Raw genomic sequence first — 23,744 nt, forward strand, 5'->3', positions numbered from 1 at the left:
TTTGAGTTTAAAAACCCTACCAGGGGTTTTGAGTTTAAAACCCCCTACAGTTGTTTTCAGTTTAAAACCCCCTACCAGGAGTTTTGCAGTTAAATCCCCTCTTCTATCAACAAAACTAAAAAAAAATGCATTATAAAAGAAGAAAACTACACTCTAAAATTCTTTGAGCGTAGCTAAGCTAATGAGGGGGTTTTGAGTTTAAATCCCCTCCTCCAGATGGCTATTTTTTTTTTAAATTTAAAACCCTTTCAGATGGTTTTGAGTTTAAAATTCCCCTACAGATCGTTTTGAGTTGAAAACCTCTCTCTTCAATATTATTTTAAAGCAAACTACAGTCACCAAATTCTATGACCGTAGCTAAATGGGGTTTTGAATTTTTAAAAAACAAAAAAAAACTCCAGAGATTTTTTATTTTAAAACCCCTCAACAGATTTTGACGACAAAACTTTCCTTTTCGATATAAAATCTAAAGCAAAATACAGGCATGTAATTCCAAGCGCGTAGTCAAGAGAGGTTACAAATTTCTACCAGTGGCTGGGCTCCATTAATAAAGTGTGAATAGTCATCTGCCGAAATTGAAAAACACTAAATGTGGCTCAACAAAGATGGCTAAGACAGATTTTAGGAGTAAGTTATAGAGATCGGGTCTAAATCAAAGAAATCATATGCCGAACTGGAAGTCGAACCCTTAGTAAGGTTGTGACAGAGCGTCGCATGAGGTTTTGCGGCACATGTTCTCAGACAAAATGAATTATGCATAATAAGAGTTGCGAAAACAGCTTGCCGGAAAATGCGCCGAACGGCGCGAGAGGGTCTAAGTCAGTAAGAATAGGACATTAGGTTTTTGAAAAAAAAATCTTTTTAATAGCAAGATAATGCGCTGTAGATACCTCAGAATATGCATTTTGTTGGCTTTCAATACCAGAAATAGTGCTCGGCGGCGGGGCTTCGCCCCGCGCTGGGGGAGCACTGTGAGCTTCCCCAGACTCCCTGGCTAGCAAGGGCGGGGAGTGTACAAGATTTCCACTAATTCCAGGAAAAACCTATTCTAGGGTACAATAAACGTCTTTCGAAAGGGTTAGAATGTAATAAAGATTAATTATGTACACACACACACACATACATAAATATAAATATGGGGAATGGGGGGGGGGAGAAAAAAAAAACCCAACCCCCCCCCCCGAAAAAAAATCCTGGCTTCGCCCATGATACATCCTACCATTTTATCTTTGTGATAAATGTTTCAAAACATGTGTTTGTTAAATAACTGACAAGTGTACGTGTTTTGTCTATTTCTGCTTCTAGATAATATTCGAAAATGTTTTAAATAATTATGTATGATTCGAATTATATAGACACCACTTAAAAATAGAGTCTTTATATCGACATTATACAGTTATAGTGTTTGGATTTAAACTGTTAAATTGAATATTGAACACTTTAAAGTTTATTAACTCATTTTAAACGAGAAACAGTAACGCGACAAAACTTATAATACTATAGTAGTTTAAAACGTTTCATGATAGAATGTAAACTTGAAATAGGCCTACAGCTAATGACAAGTGGCTAATTAATTTAAGCTGTTTCTTTTTCTGTCATGTGTTTCTTAGTCCCAACAACATTTGAACAATTTGTTTTTTGTTATATGTAAATGTGCCAACATTGTTTTCAAAGTTGTATTGAAGTTTTTCTAATATATTAACGAAGTAGAAAACGGTCATTTCTTTGAACTAATTATGACTGCGTAGACTAATGGTTGTTTTCTGATAGCTTCAGCCATAGACTAATTAATTTATAATCTATGCTTTGGTCTAGAATGCATAGGGATGCTATGAAGCTTGATGACTTTAGGGGTTATACGTGAGATTTGGGTTGAACTCAAATCTTTTTATTAATAAATACACTTTTATCCAAATTGTATTAGTGTATACTGTATTTGATATAGCAAATTTAAAAAAAAACATAATTAAAGTTCAATTTAACGTTTTATAAATGGTGTTAATGTGTTTACTTTTAAACTTTTATCCCATTCAAACAAGGAACAAACATGTCACTTATTTGGGAATTTTAAGGTACTAATCACTTATATCACTTAAGAGTCATAGTATTTTTTGTTCAGAGGAGTGAGGGAACTTTTATGAACATTAATAGCGTCTTCTCCACTAAAAAAAAAACCATGGTGGCTGATAATTTAAAGCACTTGGACTCTCGAGTTAAAATCTTTGTGAAGACAGGAATTTAGAAATTTCTGGATTTTTAAGGATGCCCCTAAGACTACCCAACAATAATGGTTACCAGACATTAGTTTGGATATGTAAAGGCGATTGGTCGTTGTGCTGGTCAAATGACAATCTCGTTAACTGTCGGGCCATGAAACAGATGGCCTTTACATCATCTGCCTTATCAATTGCAAGGTTTGAAATATTTGCTTTGCTTACTTACACTTTGCAATCCTTGGCCCTAGTACAACAATACTCCGACTAGAATTGAAATAGATACCATTCATATTAAGATTGTGAAGGTAAATATTATATGTTGACCTGACAATGAGGACGAAGATACATTTCACAATGTTACGAAAATAAATCTACATGAAATGCTACTCAAGATAGAATGACTGAAAGAAACTAACTCCAACACATTATAAGAACTTTATCTTCTTGACTCTTTCCTTTCCCAATACTTATGAACGTCTGAGTCTTTTTTTAAGCCCTCGTACAACTAAAAAAAAAAAAGAATACATCTCATTTCTCATTTCAAACAACACCATTCTATTTGACGCCTATAGAAGGACAGAAAGGAGCAGGACATTAACTGTGCACACTTTAGTACGCTTGCAATATATCTGATAAAACCTGTCAGAATATAAAAGGCTGTAAAAGTTGGCTAAACGAACTTCCATACACATTTCATTAGATTGTACTATCTTCTTCTTATCTTATATAATACAGACGTTACTTCAAAAAAGAAGATGATTACGTCCTACGCGTCATGCATTTAGTCATGCATATTAACCAATGACTTAAATTCTGCCAAGTCACTGGTTTTTCTGGCTAGCTCAGGCAACCCTTTCCATGCTCAAATAGCAAAAGGAGTAGTGCTCTATGAGAAGAATTCTCTCTTATACCCAATGCACATTAATTTAAAAAAAAAGTGTAAGCATTATGTCCACAAATGAAAAAAAACCCTCATTATTAATGTTTAGAGTTAGACTATACAAATCCAAATAAATTACATGATACATCCTATCATTTTGTCTTTGTGATAAATGTTTCAAAACATGTGTTTGTTAAATAACTGACAAGTGTACGTGTTTTGTTTATTTCTGCTTCTCATCTTCAAAATGTTTTAAATAAATAATTATGTTTCAAATTATATAGACAACACTTAAAATGTTTATTCTACATCATACAGTTATAGTGTTTGGATTTAAACTGTTCCATAAACAATTGAACATTTAAAAGTTTATTAACACATTTTAAGTGAGAAACAGTAACGCGACAAAAGCTACTGTAATAAGCGTTCTTATATCACAATTTTAGAAAGTAATTAAGTTAAAAACGACACATTCTTTAAGTAAGTCATCGTTTCTTGATGGAATGTAAACTTCTAGTAGAATGTCGAGTGACTAATTAAGCTGTTTCTTTTTATGTCATGTTTTTCTTTGTCCCAACACCATTTGAACAATTTCGTTTTTGTTATATGTAAAAAAAACAACAACAACAACAGCAACAAAAACAACAAGATCTTGAGTAGCTCTGAGTAACGGGTTTCTTTGAATAGTCTTGAATATATATATAGCTAACACCATAATCTTATTTTTTAAAATCACCTAAATTTGCTATTTATGGGTATGCCTATAGAGTTATCAGATATGTCCCGCAAAAGGAGTAGTACACATTAATTATATCCTTCGCCTGTTTTGTTCCATAATAACTTAACATTATTTTCAAGCCCAGGTTTTAATGTTTTCTTAACGTCCGGCAAAAGGAATACTTCATGACCTTCCTTTATTTTTTTTTAAAAATATTTTTGGTTTGGCAATCATACGCCTAATAAGCTGTGAAAATGTACGGCTTTTACGCTGTTGTTTACTGCATCGATTCCTTCATATCTTCTGATGTAAGCCCAATGATTCAATCATATAGGACCATAGAAAAAAAAACTTTTGACAACCTAGTTCTTCATAAAGTTCACGAATAGTTCTATGTGTTCATATATTCAAGGCTGTTCAAGATAATCAGTTTTTATTTATTTTTATTTTACATTCCCGGGCATAATGCAGACTTTGAAATCATCGCTTGTGCACTCATGTGTCAACAATTTTGAGATCAATTCATTAGCTGTTAGCTTCTTCATTTTTTTTACTAAAAAAGATCTATAACTACTTTAATAACCTGCTAGTCTATAAATAATTATTGGGCAATTACCCCTCGATCCATATACTACATGTAGCCTACATCTTCACTATATTACCAATATTTTTAGTAACCGCATCAGAATAGACCCATTTGTCCTAGATCAAATATATAATAAATGTATATGTATACGTCAGTGATCTAGAATCTTCAGGAAACATTTCGTATTTTTAAAAAACAAAATGTCAGCCTACATAACAACTTGAACAAGGGCGATTTTGTGGTAGATAATTAAGATTTAAACTTTAAACTATAGACTATACTAGACTATAGTCACTATATCTAGATCTACCGAGTTTAGATTTAGTGTAGAGATAGATCAATATAATATAATATAGATCTAGATCTATATAGAGTCTAGAACCAGATAATATTATAAAAATTATATATATTTTTATTATTTATTTAGGTACTTTGACAAAAAAAACAAAATAAATATATAGTAGATTCTTATATTAGGCACACCGTATTCGGGAACTAGGTCAAATTTTTATTTTATTTTTTTATTTGGTGACGGTTTAACTTACAAAAAAACTGAAAGCAGATTCTTATTCTGCAACTAAAGGACTATAAAAATAGCTGTGTTTCTTTGAATTACCACTCATAGTCAAGATTTTATTTTAAAATATATCAGGTCACTTCATGCTCCTATAATAAACGCAGTTTTGTGCTTTCTCCTTCAGCACACATCGAGCACCGTTAAGAAACACCACTATGTTATTGCTAATAAATTATATCTGTGTTAATTAAAAATTATTTAGATTGTATTAAAAGAAGTAGATTCACTTCTGCAATATGTATTTATAGTATATTGCCTCTCTCTCTCTCTCTCTCTCTCTCTCTCTATATATATATATATATATATATATATATATATATATATATATGCCTACCTATATAATCTATGTGTAGAAACAGAAATAAATCTATATAATTATAGATCTATAAATTAATTATTATAATTGAACAAACATGATATTTTCAACTAGGCTACATGTATTCTCTGTCTCTTTCTTTTAATTCCCATCCAAGGACCCTCTTCTTTTCATAATTTGGATGTTCGGTTTGTTACATCCCCTCCCTCCCATAGATGCTTATAATTCTTTTCATGACTCTCTCCCCCTTCCCTCCACTGCCTGTATGATAGGTTGTGACACTACACGCTTAGTGTATACCTCTCCTCACCACCAGCGCTCGCCTGGCGTGATCACCTGCAGTGGGCATGGTCTCTGGCTTCAAATTAGCAGCCCGCACTTTTTCTTTCATTCATAAATTATATATTCTAGATATCTCGATCTAGGTCACATTTATTTATTGAAAAAATCATAGATTTATTAATCCCAATAATATTTCTTATTACGATTTTGCCTTGTGCACTATAGGAGAATGTGTTTAATTCATTATTATTCATTGAAACACCTCCTTTTTTAATTTTATTTAACAGCTAACAGTATGAATGTGATTGGAATGTCTTTCTAAAGATGTTTGGAAGCTTATTTTGATAGATCCACCAGCCTACGATCAAACAGGCTCATAATATAGCCTTCATCCCTTATATGGGTATGAATTGCCGGGGGAGGTTTAAACAATAGCTTTACATACTTGGTTAACGAGAATCTAAAAAACTGCCATCTGCTTTGGAAAAGCGGAACAAAAATACAGGAACTTATCTTAAATTGGACATGCACTGTCCCGAAACATCGTTTTTAGCTCCAAACATAAAAACAAATTAATTATAAACAAAAAAAGCGACGTGTTTCTAAAAGGAGAATTTGATGAGCTGTGCCTAATATAAGAAGCTACTATATATGAACAGAAGCTATTTAGTTATGTAGAGCTTGCTGAGAGGGTTACAATGATACCACATTTATCTTTCTATGTTATATAGGAGCAAAGTTATGCCATTTTATGTGTAGAAAAATGGACTATTGACACTATACTAATACTATAGTGTATAGTCTATACTATAGTATAGAAAATGTCCAAAAAGCTGTGATCGAAAAAATGAATTTTCTTCTTTATCTCATCATAACTTTATAACCATAATAGATAGAAGCTTGAAATTAGGAACACAGCTACACCATTATATGATTTTTAATTTGAATGTTTCATCTCACATGCAGCTAACATTCATTCACAGCTAATCCAATTGTTTGAAAATTGACTTCGATCCTTTTTCTAGAATGCCGTTTGGTAGAAACTTCCTCAGCTTTATAATTTTTATAAATATAATGTTAAATAACACCTTGATAGCATTCTCTCCACTAGGTTGATCAAAGATAAGCTGTTAAACAATGCATAAAAATCATTTATACTTCATATTATCCATGAGAATTATTAATGTCTGGCGCCACATGTCGCAGCATCATGGAGTGACTTCATTTAACATCGTCAGGATGGGCCCAAACTTGCCTTAATTAGCTGATTTCCTTTTATATTTTGTGTACCTAAGTATAGAAAAAAAGATTTCTAACACTACTCTATAATAAAAATATTGATTTTAATACTATAGTCATAGATTGTTATGGTAGTTAGTTATAATTTTTCCACTTACCCATTTCGAAAAATAGCCTAATTTGGCATCATTTATAGCATGTTAGGGGAAGTTTTTTTAATTTTGGAGGACAAAATTTCATTAAAAAATAATGAAATAACAAACTTTAAGCATAAATCTAGGTATAAATTCAATATAAAAAAAATTCCAAGCTTGCTTAAAAATTATATTAAATGCAAAATCATTCTTACCTATGAGTTTACTGTAAATTTTCTAACTAAACATGACTTTCATTTGTTGACAATGTGGTATCATTCAAAAGCTTAAGAATCCTCCTTTAAGATTAGCATGAGGGTTTTTAAAACATGAAGCAAATGTAAAAACAACAATCAATCAACTAACATCATGGTTTTGGAAGTCTAGCCATGGTGTTTCAAAACTATATAGCAGCTAGTCTAGCAGTATATAGGTCAGTAGAATAGGGATGTCAAAGTACCTAATTTATTTTATAATAATAATAATAATCTAAACTATAGACTATCTATACTAGACTATAGTCACTATAATAGTATATCTAGATCTACCGAGTATAGATTTAGATCTAGTGTAGAGATAGATCTATATAATATAATATATAGAGAGTCTAGAACTAGATAATATATATATTTAATTTTTATTATTTATTTTATAATCTAAATTCTAGGGTAATCTCTAACTCTAGACTTGAATAGATAATCCTGCCCACCCCAAGCCATTGCAGGACACAACAGTTTACGTGGTTGACCTAAAAACAAAACATACGCGGCTAGCCGCCGATCTAGCACGCTCAGTTTATGTAACAGCCCAAAAGTCAGTGCTAGATATTTTTCTATCGAAGCTGTGTTATCTATAGATGTAGATAGATCCGCCCTCCCTAAACCACCTGGTTGACCAAAAAAACAACATATTTTAGATCACGTTTAGTATTTGTCACACACACACAAACAACATATCTATATATAATACGTATCTATCATGCCTAGTGTTTGTGACCTAATTAGCAGCTTGACCGTAGGTACTCGACTGATGGCTCCTCCCCCTTTCCCCTCAACATTGTTCTTACTACAACTTGAACAATGTTTTGGGGCTGTGTTGATGGCCTGGTTTACACCTGTGTGTTGCGCTATCACTGACCATTTTTTTGTTTTTTTGTTGTGTGTTAGTCTGGTGGCTGCGTTTAGATTGAGTCTTGAAATTTAAATTGTTACTTTGCACTGAAAAAGTGTGAATGTTGGAGAGTGGAATTGTGTAAGAAGAAAGCGCGGGTAAGGGGGTGTAGGCAGAATAAGAGAGCGGTTAAATGTGTTATTGTTATTATTTTGTGTATTTGTGATGTTTCAAAGGAGTGTCTTTGTAGTGCATTATGAGTTTTATCATACTTTCTGGCAAAAAAAAAAATATATATATATAATTTTATAGACCCGTCACATTTTAATGGTCGATCAATTATTGATGATCTCTTGATACAGTGTCTTGACTGTTCCTCTCTCCCCCCCCCCTTTTTTTTGTTTTACCTGCCAAAGACATTTTTATTTCAAAATACCATATCTACATTCTATACCTCCCCCTTTCGTTTTATTAATATCTCTTCACATCAAGCACATGCGCTAGGTATTGGTTTATAAAATATAATTCAGAAGTTAATAGAATGGGGCATCTAAAAAAAAAAAACACAACTGGATATGTTTTACTTTCTTTCTCCTACCACCATCAAAACTTAATAGCATCAAACTATATGTGTCATAAAATCAAACTTTTAAAATGGGTACAATTAGTGCATATCGATGTAAATCTATTTAATTTAAATATATTTTGTCTTCTTTGGGTTATATCCCTTTGATGTTTATTTTTAACATTAAAATTGTGTTCGAAATTTGCGAAGCTGAGATTGCTTATAAAAAATTTTAAAAAACTATCGAACACCCCCTATTTAAACCTCAATTTTCGTGTTTGGGTAGCAAGGGACACTTTCAACAAATAGTTGCAAATATTTCTCAGCCTAATTAGAATCATATTATATAGGTTTTGTTTAGCTTTTGCATCATTAAAAAATACCCTTAACCCGAGACTCACTTCACTCTTCCCAATGGGTTTTAAAAAAAGTGATGTTTTGATACCAATATTACCAATGCACTTTGAATATAAGTAAAAAAAATTATCCTCGGGTGAAAATGAAACTAAATAAAACTTAACTATAAAGAAATGGACGATACACAATAGGAATGGACTAGTTTCGTCATAATCATTGAAATAAAGGAAAATTTTTTAAAATACAGTGTGGTGTCCGATAAGTACCTTAACATGTAGGTGTTCGATACACGTAAGTTACTCTAGTGCTTTTTTGTAAAAAAATAATAATAACAACGTCATTAGAATGCAAGAAAATTTTAGAAAAGTATAGATTAATTTTTTCCCCACATTCATCACATTGGAAAAGGTGCCGGTATGCTGTACCCGTTCGTACCATCTCAAAAAAAATCACAGTATTATAATATATAATTTTTTGACTAGCTCAGTCTAGAGTAGATGCTAATGAGTCTAAATTAGTTATATTTTAAAGTTTATGTTTATTTCGTCAGATTCATAGGACAATTTGTCACACTGAGTGCAAAATAAAAAAAGGTAATTGGGTGTTTGAACTTGTATTATGACTTTCTTACAAATATTTGAACAACCTGCCTTGAACATTTTCTTCTAATTTTTTATGTTGGAGGGTTCAGATCAGTAATCCCATAAATCTGAGATGAACCATGCAGTGGTTTACAGATCAAGTAGAATAGTTTTTCTTCTATTTTGGGGGTTTTGGGGCCAGAATCTTGTTTGAGCCTCTTGATAGAATAGAATATAATATAATATGCATCTTTGAAGGACATGGTGGGCATTCTCTGGTGATGCTCCACAAGGGTAAAGTTTTGCTAGTCCCAACTGTTAGCTTTCACAACATATTTTTTCTCATTCTGTTGTGTCCAGTTCTGCCTTGGACATCAACATTATTAATGATTTTTTATTGAAAGAACAAGTTGCTTTTGATTTTTTTTTTATGTTTAGTTAGAGAATAAATGGGCAAATGAGTGAGCCTGATCAGCTGAAAGAATTTTAATGCCTAGATCTAGTCAAAACCTGATCTAGATCTAGACTCTTTATTATGATAGACATTGAAATGAAAGATTTTTAAAATTATTTTGTTAATTTTATGTTGTTTATAATTTTATTTATTTACTTTTAAAGTAACGTTAGGATACACCTTTAGAATAGAAAAGTAGGTCACAGGTGAGAGATGACCTGGAATGTGGGTAATAAATAATGTCATCATGACTATCATTATACAGCCTAGACTACACAAGATCTAGTGGCTTATTATGATTTATTGAAAGAATAATATTAATTGAAAAAAAAACATCTAACACTCAATCAATCTTGCCAACATAAATCAACAGTTAGACATTGTGGAAGTCACAATCACAGTGACCTGAATTAAGTAAAATGAATTGCAGAATTTGAAAACATCTTTCTGATTTATATTTCAGATTTCTATTTTACTATAAAATCTATAAAAATGTCACGTTTTAACTGGGCACCAACTGCCTACAAATTACTTAATGGTGTGTTGTGCATCTACAAGCCCGATCAAACTCCTGTTCATATGGTTGTGGAGTCTCTAAAAAGTCGTCTCTGTAAAGGTAAATATGCAAGAAAAATAGCTATTTGCTTGCATTTTTAAAAAAGCACTTTTAACTCTTTATCTCCGCAATTATTTTCCATGTTCTGACAGAATTGTTCATTTTTCACATGTGTACATTCTACCCTGTTATCTTTAAACTTCAATAACAGTTTTGTTTGTAATCAGAAAAAGTTTTACTTTTGGTATAGAGTTATAGGAGACTGCATGCTCTTTATAATATATAAATTATATAATTATATATATATATATATAATTATATTATCCTTTTTAGCAACCACCTTATGGGGAAACCATTATTGGTTGTTGTGCTGCCTGGTCATCAATCCCTGATATATTTATAATTAAGATCTCAGAAAGGCTTGTCAAAATGACTACTTTCTGTTGAGACAGAAGACAGCCATATTGTTTCCATACTTCTGCTTTTATCTCCAACTTTCAGTAGCACAATATTTCTGATACTAATTGAAAAAAAAATCACTTTTACAATACTATGTTGCCTAGTACTACAAAGCCCCATTCTCACATAGATATGAGAACTTAATGAATCAAATGATATCTTAATGTTCTCATAAAGAGTTCACCAGTTACCTTTTTTCATAAGTCAGTAACTACCAGGGGTTCTCACATTTGCCAGTAATAATAAACTTACAGCCAAACTGATCTTTAAGTGCCAAATGTTATCCTTCACAGCTCAGCAGATTACATGAGCAGCTCTAAAGGGTTTTGAAGAAAAAACAAATAGTCTTCTATTTTCACTTGAAAAAAATATGGGGTGGGTGGAGTTTTGTTTTGACTTTTTAAAGTTGCATAATGGTGTAAGTAGTAAGCATAGCTGTTATGTAAAAACTATTCAGAAGGTAATTTATTCTAATTGTTACTCTTGTATCTATCTTTCCACTAGTTTATTTTTCTGATTTAACCGTTTCATCAAATATTTAGATCTGAATGCTCTTCCATGTTATCAACATGAAATACTGATGCCTTCTAAAGTAAAAGAGAACTTGCAAGAGAAATCTTTATCACTAAAAGTAGATCCAAGCGGAATTGAAGATTGGTCCGAACACAGGTTGGGTAAGATCAATGGATGTTTGTTACTTTTTTAATAGAAGTCGTATTTGAATCACATAAGACTTCATAGGATCAGACCTGTAATACTCACAAAATTTATTTTTATAGTATCAATCAGGTATGTTTCTATCTTGTCATAGAATATACAAATTGATTAACAGAAATCTTTTCTGTTTTTTTTTTATTTTTCTTATCACTCAGGTCATGAATACATTATCCTCCTATTTTTTTAATAAGTATTTAATATTTCTTTTGAAAGTTTGTTTATGCAAATGTTAAATGTTTCAGTTTTAGGTGATCGCTATGAGGAAAGTGATATTAAAATACATTTTGTTGATGGTATTTCAAAGCACTCTAGTGGTGTATTAGGTAAATGCTTTAAGTCCATAGAGTTATTACTTTTTTGTTTCTGATTTTATTAGAAATTATAAAGTTATTGTGTTTAAAATTTGTTCCAGTGGTACTTTGTTTTTTTATTTTATTTTTTCTCAATACTAATTTTTAGTTTTGGGGCTTGGCATGTTTGGCCGTGAAAGTGTGGAAATGATTGCAATGTCAAAATATCTAAGAGTAAGTTGTAAATTTAATGAGTTTTTTTTTTATATCAGATTATTCAAATCCTAAATAGAAATGCATTATTAAATCTTGTCCTATTTTATGTTTTTTTCTTGAAAAAATATTTGCTTGAATGTATTTTTTTATCTTTTAAACAGTGCTCTGAAAGCATTATTAAACAACTGAAATTCATTGTGTATGTTAACGTAGAAGAAAAAAATTGAATCTTTTGTATCTATTTCATGCTATTAGGTCTACCATGTGAAAGGAAGATTTGGTTGGGCCACACATAACTTTTCTCCAAAAGGGCGGATACTTCAGCGAACGAGTTTCAGTATGTTTTACCTTACTACATAGATGAAAGAAAGGTCTTGCTGACAAGGGAGCTCATAATACCCAATCAATTCATTGCAGTTTTATACTATTATATTAAAACGTGTCAACACTCAATAGTATTACTCACTTAGAACATTATATTTCTAATTCCAGTAATGCGAATTTTCAGAAAAATTTTGGCATTCCTAAAATTTTGATATTTTCCTCTATATTTCTCTGACAAAAAAACTCAAAAAAAAATTTTTTCATTATTATTTTTCCATTTTTAGAAAATTGTAAACTAATTCTTGATTTGTTTTGTACCTACATGCTTAGATCTGAGATTTGTCTATTTAGATCTGCATAGATCTAGTTCTAATTTAAAACCATCTTGTTTTCCCTAAAGACTCTAGAATTTTACTCCAGACCTAGAATCTAGGTCTAAAAGTTTTGATCTAGATCTTCAATGATTTGAATCATTCTAGATAGATCTAGATAAGGTGCCTGAATCTAGATCTAGATTCTTTAGTTTCAATACTTTTGATCTAGATCTAAATTAGACCTTGAATGGTTGCCTGAATGTGTGGTGAGTGGTGTGCCCTGCAGCTGGGTCGGCTATGGCAGCTCATAATTTTGTCTATCAGTATCATGCCTTAGTATGCGCTTTGCCTTTGCACATCTTGAACTAGCTAAGGTCTAGACTCTATATAGATCTAGATCTATTGAATTGATAGGATATAGTTCTAGACCTAAGTCTAAATCTAGATCCTAGAAGAATTAGTGAGACAAAAACTATCTAAAAGCTAAGTCTAAATCTTATGCTGATCTTGAGTACATAGAGATCAATGGATCTGTAGAATCTAGATCTAGATAAAAAGATTTCATTGACAATTGAAGATTATGAGAACATTTAATGGTCACAAATCTCCTAGAAGCTAAACAAAATTTATGGATTAGCACCTAGATTTAGACAAGATTAGTAGATAATTGACTTAAATCTAGATATTTCAAGACATGTATATCTAATCTAAACTAATAGTAAGCAATATATTGAGTCATATATTTAGATTATTCTAGATCATATAACTAATGACAGTATGTTTTAAAATCCCAGTGTGTCAATGACCTGGACTTCTTCTGGACTCTACTTCTTCTTGCCAGCTTTATTGCTGCTGAGCTGTGAGCTCTTGCAGACTGTGCCAAGAAAAAAAAGTGTGCTGTTTTCTTCAGTGTGCAGCACTGCTGTACAGGGTGTTGGTTATTTTGGGCTGTAGTGGAATAAGGGTCTGCCTTAGGTGGATTAGGAAGGCGCATTCAAAGAGGATATGGTTTACTGTTTCATAAGGGTGGGTGCAGTGTCTGCAAAGGGGGAGTTGTGTGGAGTTTATTTTGTTCAGATGATAATTTAATATAGGTGTGTGTCCTGTTCTTAGTTGGAAAATTGTAGATTGTTCTTTGCGGGGGAGGAAGTTGATTCTGTCCAGTTTGTTAGGCATAGTCATTTCTTTGTGCATCGCTCTGCCTTGTGTTTCCTGTTCCCATTGGTAGAGCCACTCCTCTTTGTGAATGTTGTCTAACATTGACCTTGGCTTGGTTTCGGATTGTGTCTAATGATGATTGATAGTTTTTTTTTGGCGGCTACTTGTATGGAGAGACAGTTATCCATTATAGATCTGACGTATCCAGTGTATAACTGTCTTAAGGTTTTCTTTTCAGCTCCCCAGGATGTTCCTGCTAGGTGTTTTATTATGTTTAATCTTTTCTTTTAAATCTGCTATAAAGTGTTTAAGAGACAGTTTTGTGTCTAATTTTACACCAAGATATGTTGGATTTTCTTCTTTATTTATTGGCTGTGAGTCTATTTTTAGGATGAAGTTTCTTTTTGTTGTTTTGTTGCTGTGGCTAAAGATTGAATAAACTGACTTTTCTTTGTTTATTTCCATTTTCCATAATTTTGAATACGTGGACATAACTGTGAGGGCTCTATTTAGTTTGGATCTAGTCAGCACTGGATATTTCTCTAAATTAAAAGGTCATCTGCGTAAAGTGCCTTATTGACCGAAATGAGTTCCGGGAGGTCATTAATGAAGATTAGAAAGAGAGTGCAGCTAAGGGCTGAACCTTGTGGTAGTCCTTCTTCCAAACTTTTTTTTACTAGAGATGGCACCTTCGAATCGGGTTTGGATGGTTCTGTTTTTCACAGGGTTTGTACGCGGTCTGGAAAAAGTCTGGAATTTTCAAAATTCAGATTTCAGACTAGAAAAAGTCTGGAAAATTGGGTAAAACTTTCCATCGAAGGCCCCTAGTTTTTCAGGTCAATGATTTGAATCCACGAACGATCGGATGTTACTAAGTAAGCTGATTCCGACGAGGCAAAGTTAGCCACTGTTTGCCATTGTTCGTGCATCTGAATGCTCCTGTTTTATGGCTATCTAACAGGGCTGCTTTCTTTTGCATCCCCTTCTTTATGGCAACTTCATTTCTTTCGATATCGGCGAGGTTCGTACCAGCACGCTCAGTTTGTTTTGTTGTCCATCCTGCTCAATTTTCTCAAAATTATTCTTTATACATGCAGTTTACTTACAGACATCTCTGTTGGTAAATCTTGTGCGTTTCTTGGATCTCCACAAGCTCAGCATACAGGATGTTCTCAGGAATTCTTTCATCTGGCATGCGGGTGACATAGCCAATCCAACTTGGTCTACTGTGTCAAAAAAGGATTGATACTTTGTGTATTGTCCAGTTTCAAAGTTCCTGATTTGAAACACGATCCATATTGATGTATCGAAAAATGAAACAAAGCATTAGGGTTTATTAAAAGAAATTTCTATAAAACAATAAGAACATAAAACTAAAATGTTATTTAACCTTGGTTAGGCCAATAATAGAATATGCATCCTCTGTTTGAGACCCCTCAACTCAAGAAAACATTTAGAAACTGGAACAGACACAGAATAGAGCAGTGAGAAACGCATATTCACATTTGACTAGAGTAACACCTTTAGAAAATCACTAAATTTAGAAAGCCTTCAGGATAGTAAAGTAAAGTAGCAATTATACATAAAACACTGAACCGTAATCTTCAAATACAAAAACAAAATTTAATAAAATACTCAGAAAGACACAAAGATAAAGGCACATTCCTTGTTCCATATGCTAGGACAAATTTGTACAAATGCTCTTTCTTCCCTAGCGCTATTAGAGCATGGAATGGGTTGCCTGAGCTATCCAGGAAAACCAGTGACTTGGCAGAATTTAGGTCATTGGTTAATATGCATGACTAAATGCATGATGCGTAGGATGTAATCATCTTCTTTTTTTAAGTAACGTCTGTATTATAAGAATCTCTAATGTTAGTTCTGTTCTGTCCCTTAGTCTGTTGGAAAAAATAATTTAATACAAACAAGTTATTGATTGCTAAATACATTTCTTTTTTTCAGAGCATGTGACTACAGCCAAGCTAGAGAAAGTTTGTGCAGCTGCGCAAGCTGCACACACTAGAGAAATGTACAGGTAATACTTTTAAACTACAAATGAACAAACAAAATTTGAGGCTTAAGTTCTGAACATAATTTTACTACATAAACTGTAAATTGTTTTGGGGAAAACTCAAAAAGATTTAAATGGAATTTTCCACACGATTTCAGAAAATGTTTTCAATGTCTTTTGCACAAATTCTGCAGATGGTGACTTGGTTAAACATCAAATAAAATTGAATGAATTGCTTAGTGATTCCATTGTCTTGAGACAATTTTTTTGGTTAAATCTGAATGACAAATACAGTCTACATCATACTCAATATACGAACCGTATCATGTTTTGTTTGGTTAGACATGGATGTATGAATTACTTTTTCAGTCATATGCAATTAATTAAATCAAGCATAAGAAATTTTTTAGCAACTCATCCTGAAGATGTATCATGACTGGTCTTAGTAAATATTCCAGCAGACACTGAATAACTCCTTTAATGACTTTAAGTACTGGTCATCAAGTTTTACATTGATTTGTTTCTCCTTTAAACATTCAGAATGAAGTTCTTTTTATGGAAATACATAAAAGAATATCAAATAAATATGTTTTTGTATCTCAGTCAATTACACTTTTTATTTCATGTCAAATTAGTTGAAGAATTATTTTAGAACCATATTCATATTTTTAAATGACTGATCTTCAATAGCGTTGAAAAAGTAGTAATAAATCTAAAACTGAATATTTTGGTCTTTGATATTTGAATATTTTGGACAATTAATAATTGTTGACTTTTTTTAAAATGAAATGAAATATAAATTTTCTTATTGCTAATATTTAGTGGCCTGTACAATTTTTAAAGCTATAGACAAATAATAATTAAATTAATTTTATTATATTTATAATTTAGAACTAGGTCTGAAATTTCCCATGGTCATAGATAATTTATATTACTTCATTATCATATTATACTTACAGATTAAGTGGAGTGAATCCAGACAGCCAGGAAGCATATGAAATGGCTTCTTCTGGCATTATTAGACCTGCTGAAAGAAAAACTTCCCCTGTTTTGTATAGTATTAAATGTATAGACTTCCAGCCTCCAGATTTCACATTAGGTTAGTATAGTTTTATTAGTTTATTTCTATTCGACATGCTGAACACATTATTACTTTATTCTTCAACTAACATGCTTTTTGACAAATATAGTTTTTGGATCTCATATTATTGGTCTGTCTGTCAAAGACTTCCTTTTGGTAACAAAACATGCTAAATGTCAAAGATAGTAAAATTCAATCCACCTACTGGTACTAAGACAATTGAATCTGTATTGTATTTGACTAAGCTATGATAGTTAATGGTATTGTTAAATGTGTAATTTACACTACAAAATTTACCTTGATACTCAATAGAGTGTGCTGAATGAAGGCAGATTATAAATGTGAAATCAAACATTTTGTTATCCATTTAAAAATACACCTTAAAGAAAAGCTGCTCCTGGAGTTCGTGTAAAATCTAATATTTGGAAGTTCAAGGATAGAGCACTTCACCTGAATGATTCTTGGTCAGCCCAGCTAGGAAATTCACTGTAGAGCTTATGCCAAATACTTTTCTTGATAATTCTGATGTTAATATCCCAATAGACCTACAAGTCCATGTTAAATTAACCTGCTGTTGTTGTTTTTTTTTTCACTATTAGTTATTGCAGCTGTAAACAACCAACCGTCTTTACTTTCCCCTAGAAGTACAATTTTAAAAATTATCTCTGAAGCATCTTCAAATTCAGAGCTTCGAGCCTTCATTAGGATTGGAACTTAAACCCTTGGTTCAGTAGCTAAGTTCTTACTGCTGCCTAGGCACCCCACTCTATGCTTACTTTTCATCTCAACATGCTGTATCTAGACCTTTGGCCATGATCTTAACATTTGTGTTGTGTGTTTTTTTTATTGTTTATATTAGATTTTAAAAAAAAATATTGTTTCAAACCAAAGAAAGGTACAATATAAGTTAATATTATTATGTATCACTGCATCTTTGAATCATAATATATGTATGAATTTTTTTTCAACCCCTCAGAAATTCACAGCATCAATGAATCCTGCCTGTTTCTAAGACAATTTATTCATCAACTTGCCATAAAATTAAAGACAACAGCAGTTTGCACTGCCATCAGGCGGATAAGGTATGGGACTTTTGATCTACAAAGAGCTCTTGTACGTCAGCAGTGGCACCTGGACAACATCATAGACAACATAGAAAGCAACAATGAACTGCTTACACCAGAACGCCTCTTGATTGGTCATCTTGCTGAGCGTGTTCAACTTCCTCCACCATCACATCAGTATATTGGGCATTCAAAAGGCGATCAACATCTAATTGGTGAGGAGGTAACAGATGATTTTGCAAAAAGCAATGAAAAGGAATTAATTGTAGATAGTAAAACTTGTTTGTCCAAAAGAATGCCTTCACAAAACAGAGACCCCAGTGACACAAAATTGTCAAAACCACCGTAATGGGTGAACTTTTTATGTTCTTTGTACATGTATGTGATGCATTTTGTATTGTTATTTTTTTGTCTTCAAATGTTTGTGATAAACATGCAAAAATAAATTAATTAAACAAATTTTTACAACTTTGTAATTGTCAATGTTAATCTAATACTAAAAAAATGTATTGTATTATATCAGTAAAATGTATTGCCCATCTACTTCCAAATCATGGCGCCATGTAGTTCTGGGCCATCTCCACTTCCTCTTTCCTTGGGGTTTCTTGGTGAGGTTATGCCTTGTAATGTTGGATGCAGGCTTGTGAAAGGTGCTGCTATCCATCTCTGAAGTAGATAGGCTGCTGCGTATCTGACAGTTCCTCATTCAAGATCATGTCTGGTCATTGAATCTTATTGAAGCAGGTACTGATGTATTTTTTTTATGTAGGTGATGTTGGTTCTCAAGGTGTCTGCTCTATAAAGTAATATTGCCTTAACAATGGCGTTGAAGAGCCTATTCTTGGTGGTGGTGCTTATTTGCCTGGATCCCAGGTGTTCTTCAGCTGATGGAAGGCTGCTTGAGCTTTACCAATGCAGGTTTTGACATCTGCATCTGTTCCTCCATAGTTGTTCAGGATAAAGCCAAGATGGGTGAAACTTTCCACCTCTTCCAGCACCTCGCCTTGAACTATAATGGATTTATTGCTGGATGCCTTTATCACATTGCTCTTCCATCTGTTTATGGTAATTACTACTGATACGATACTGGCGGGATATAATATACAAATTATAGAAAGAACTACTAATCAACTGATCCACAGCTTGTAGTTTCACAAGCAGTACAAACATGTTTCCACTCTAGGATTGCCTATCCGACACAACACTGGCCTACCACACTAATTAGATCTTGACGACAGTCCAGAGTGCATACAACAGGGTCAGAAAACAACTTTTAAAATATTACATTTTTTAACCCTTTCATAAGTTTAAAATACAGCACCTCATTCTTATTAGCCAATAAAACTATAGCAATGAGTGTTTTTGACTGTGATGTGTCTGCAGCACTATAACCTTGTTTCTGGTATGCTATTTAAAAAAAAAACAACTAGGTAGGCAGTTGGGTATTTTTTTAAACTATACAGCCTTTGTTGATGCCTAAGGAATATTGCAGCTTATTTCATAAAGATTTGTGAATTATTTTTTTTTTATAAAAAAGTCTTGGAGTGAGATATTTCTAAACTTAAATCATAATTTAAAAAAAATCATTTTCATTTCAAATATTTTTAAACATATTTGGATAAATGAAAAAGGTTGTTAGCAAGTGTTTGTAAGATGTTTTACATGTTTTGGATGTTCTTTCAGAGTTGAAGATAGTTTTTTCCTAGTCAAAACCTCCCGCAGGATGGCAGGGGATGGGAGCAGGCAGGGTTTGAACCCAGGACCAAGGATAAATCCAAACTACTGTCCAGCGAGCAAACCACACGACCAAGCAGCCATCCATTATATAATATATATGTATAAAAACACACAAATTGGATTCAATTTTTACAAATTTGAAATGAACTCGCTCTGTATGTCTGGGTGAGTGGAATCTTGTACACATTAGTTCTCCCACTTCTCATTCTCTGATCCAGTTGAAACAATTACTCATTGTCAATGACAACACATGAAAAACTAACCAATTAATCAATCAGTCGTAATTAATTAATTTTGTTTTTTATAAAGACATTAGGGCCTACTTAGCTAAGGGGAGATAAGCCTTGTGTAGAGAATTAGGGTGTTCACTAAAATTTTAAAACTACTATAAAACTTTCTACTTTTGTAAGTATTTGGATAGCTCAGTGGCTAAAAAGTCAGCCTTCCATTATGGAGGCTCAAGTTTGAATTCAGACAAGCAACCTTAGATCTATACTAAAAATTAATTACATGAGTGATTCAAAATAATTGATGCAATGCCTCTCAATATAAGCTTTGTTATTTAAAAAGTATTTTTATTCATTATTTTATTACAATTTATCTTCATCATCTTCTTTGTGAACTTTGTAAGCTTTAGTAGAGGTATCTTCTTCTGAAAGGAAAAAAAGAATATGTATATAATAATAATTATTTATATACTAGTCAACCAGCTTGCAGGGCTGGCCTTAGAGCACTGCAACCTATGCGACAGCAGTGGGCCCGCACTTTCATAGGACCCGCGCTAATTCTAGGTGTATAAATTATTAATTAAATTAAACCATTTTAAAACTTATACCAGATTTCCAGGGAAATCTCCTGAAATTGCAAAATATATGAAAAAGTGCTTGAAATATTCGGAAATTATTAAAATCTTTTGAAAACTTATACAAATCTCCTGAAATACATAGACAAAAATTGTCGTTTTGGGGTGTCATTCAATATGGAAAACACCTATCCTATGTGCGATAAAAAATGACATTATGCAATTGTGGAATCTCATGAAAGAAGCTTCTCACGCCTCAAACTAATGATGAATTACTTGAGGTCAACAATTCTTGTAGATAGATTGAAACTTTTGGTAATTCTTGCTATTGAGCGTGATCTATGTAGAAAATAGAATTTTTATGATATCTTGTATGAATTCGCTACACGCAAAGCTCGTAAAGTAATTCTGTATGTAGTAAAGAATGAATAAAATGCAAAGATGACTTTATTTTCTAATACAAACTCTTAATTTTCACTTATTATCCATATCCCTAACCAAGCTTGGCCCCGTGAAATCCGTTTTGCATAGGGCTTCACAATGGTTAAGTCCGGCACTGCTATTTTGTGATTGGTAAATACTACTTGTTCTCCTCCACCCTTTTTTTTTTCATAGGGTAACTCCCTAGTCCGTCCGACTTGCAGAAATAAAAGAGTAATCTTTCCTTTATGTGGTGTCCAAACTCTTGAGCCACAAAGAGAATTAGATATAGATATATATACCAGTAAATATATTACTATCACACTAAACAAAGGTGAGTTCTTACTTATAGCAAATAAAAAATAATTCATGTTCTTAAAGTTACACGATTAGTGAAATCATGAATCCTAAAAACATCTCAGCAGAAACAGCAGGTTTAAACACAACGTAGTAATACTGGGCTATTGCAAACAATTAAATCATAACTTACAATGACAAAACATAAAATAATTACAAAAGATCAAAACAAAATTTTCTGTCATGAGCCAATTTGACAAACACTGGAGGTGTTGCATAATTTTTAACTAGTATTGTGTTTTTTTAGTAAAATAAAAAGCACTTATAAATAATAAAATAAAAATAAATAAATAAATGTAAAGTTTCAAAAGTTATTTCTTTCAAAGTAAAAACATTAACCAACCAGTTTCTGACCTCTGTAATAGTAATGAAAGCTATTTCACAAACTATAAATGAAAAATTTAATTCTAATTAAATAAAAACAAAATGAATAAATGCTGGTTAAATACCAAATAAAGAAACTGCAAACAGAAATACAACATGTTTAAAATTTGAAAAAAAAGCTCAGGTGAAACAGTCCATAAAAAGTATCACACAACAAACACCAGACTCAAACACAGCAGACAGCTTCAGATTGAAAACATAAACAATGTCATCTCTAAGGAAAACAATAAATATATGGACATAAAATCTAGGAAAATGGAAAAAACTAAATTTTCCCTATTAAAAGGAAAAAATACTTAAACTATGATTATGAAACTAATGAAAATAACTATTTTGCACTATAGCATTTTCAGCTTAGGAGACAAAAATATAGATCCATTTACACTTGTAAAATATGTTTTTTAGTAGCACATTCTTTGGATGCAATAATAACCTCTTTTAAAGAATTGGCTATTAAGAAGACAATTGAATGTTAATTTGATTTACAGAAAAAAAATTAATGCTGATCAGTAAGTCAACACATTAGAATGAATAAGTAGAAATAGAGCTTTTGCCAATGAATAACAGAAATTTTTATTTAATTCAATAAACAGCGCTTAAATTTCATAAAATAAATTAAGCTCATGTTGGATGTAACCATCTTCTTTTTTAAAGTAACGTCTGTATTATATAAGAGCACAATAAAACTGCTATATATAAGATACGATTATTTTAAATACTACTTCATTTTATTAAATGATTCAATTCATTCTTATAATAAATGTTGTCCATGGATTCAACTTGTTAAAATCAGATATATATATGTCTACTTGCCTGCCTGGTCGGTAAGCTTTTATTTAACAGAGTTGTCCATGTCAACTGCCTTTAAAACATTATTATCACAACCATTTTTTCTATGTCAATATATTTCATCTTATTGATGACTTGAATAACTTTCTCATAAATAAGCCAGTAGCCAGTCATGGGCCTATAAATATACCAGTTAGTTACCAGTATTTTAAAACCTAAAAAAATCTTAAATAGATTTAAAGGAAAATTTACCTGATTTTTTTCTTTTTCTTCCTTCTTTTTCAACTTTAACATCAGGATCAGTCATCGGTTCATAGGATGCAGGAGGCGGAACAGCATTTGTTTTATAATCTATTGGTTCACTAGAAGCATTTTCTTCAGCCAATCGTTTCTCTAACTTATCCCAGTTTAATTCTTTTTTTTCTAGTACTTGTAAGAAAGCAGGCTTATTTTGAGAATTAAGGCAATCATTAGCTGAACGTAGTTTGGACAATTTGTCAACAGCAGTCACTGAACTGCTACTGCTTGTAGTTGTACTAGTGCCAGCAGTGCTTCTGGCACTTCTGCTGGTAGAAAAAGGACTTTTTTGATATAATGTAGATCTATTGTTACTATTACTATTACTTTGGACTTGTTCAATGCTAACAGAGTTATTTTTCAAATTAGAAAAGGAGTCTTCAGGATTAGCATCTTTAGCATCATCTTCTTCAGAATCGCTCAACTGATCTTCGTCTAAATCTTTAAAATATCGAGATAGTGGATCTGTTTTCCTAGTTTTGGCAGCCATTGTTGTTTACATGTGAAATGGAAATGTGTTACCGGAGTTACCTCTCCATTAAGCTACCGTTCCGTATATGCCCATAGGGAACTGGATCCAATAATCAAAATAATAGCAATATCTTCGATTTCAAAGATTTTCATTAATAACGAACGAAATATTTATTGAAAAATAATTTTAAATAATTAGATAAATGTTACGTTTATAAAAATATAAATCTAGATCTATGTAATAAAAACAAAATATAATAATGTTGAACTACTGAATTTACT

General features: G+C 32.1%; 2 protein-coding genes across 2 annotated transcripts; one reads left to right on the forward strand and one right to left on the reverse strand.

The window, feature by feature from the left end:
• Window positions 1-4,544: 4,544 nt before the first annotated feature.
• On the forward strand, window positions 4,545-19,284 carry LOC106073364 (pseudouridylate synthase TRUB2, mitochondrial-like). Its single transcript, XM_056042579.1, has 10 exons — window positions 4,545-4,641; window positions 10,479-10,631; window positions 11,573-11,704; window positions 11,990-12,070; window positions 12,207-12,271; window positions 12,509-12,590; window positions 16,012-16,084; window positions 17,020-17,159; window positions 18,118-18,550; window positions 19,038-19,284. Exons 2-10 carry the CDS (start codon window positions 10,508-10,510, stop codon window positions 19,282-19,284), a joined length of 1,377 nt encoding a protein of 458 aa, XP_055898554.1. The 5' UTR covers window positions 4,545-4,641; window positions 10,479-10,507.
• Window positions 19,285-20,459: 1,175 nt separating this feature from the next.
• On the reverse strand, window positions 20,460-23,517 carry LOC106073357 (UPF0690 protein C1orf52 homolog A-like). Its single transcript, XM_013233885.2, has 2 exons — window positions 22,947-23,517; window positions 20,460-20,594 (listed from the first exon to the last, which is right to left on the reverse strand). The coding sequence occupies exons 1-2, from the start codon at window positions 23,479-23,481 to the stop codon at window positions 20,533-20,535; spliced, it is 597 nt and encodes a 198-aa protein (XP_013089339.2). The 5' UTR covers window positions 23,482-23,517; the 3' UTR covers window positions 20,460-20,532.
• Window positions 23,518-23,744: the final 227 nt, after the last annotated feature.

Source organism: Biomphalaria glabrata, chromosome 9 (assembly GCF_947242115.1).
Source record: "Biomphalaria glabrata chromosome 9, xgBioGlab47.1, whole genome shotgun sequence".
Taxonomy (NCBI): Eukaryota; Metazoa; Mollusca; class Gastropoda; family Planorbidae; genus Biomphalaria; species Biomphalaria glabrata.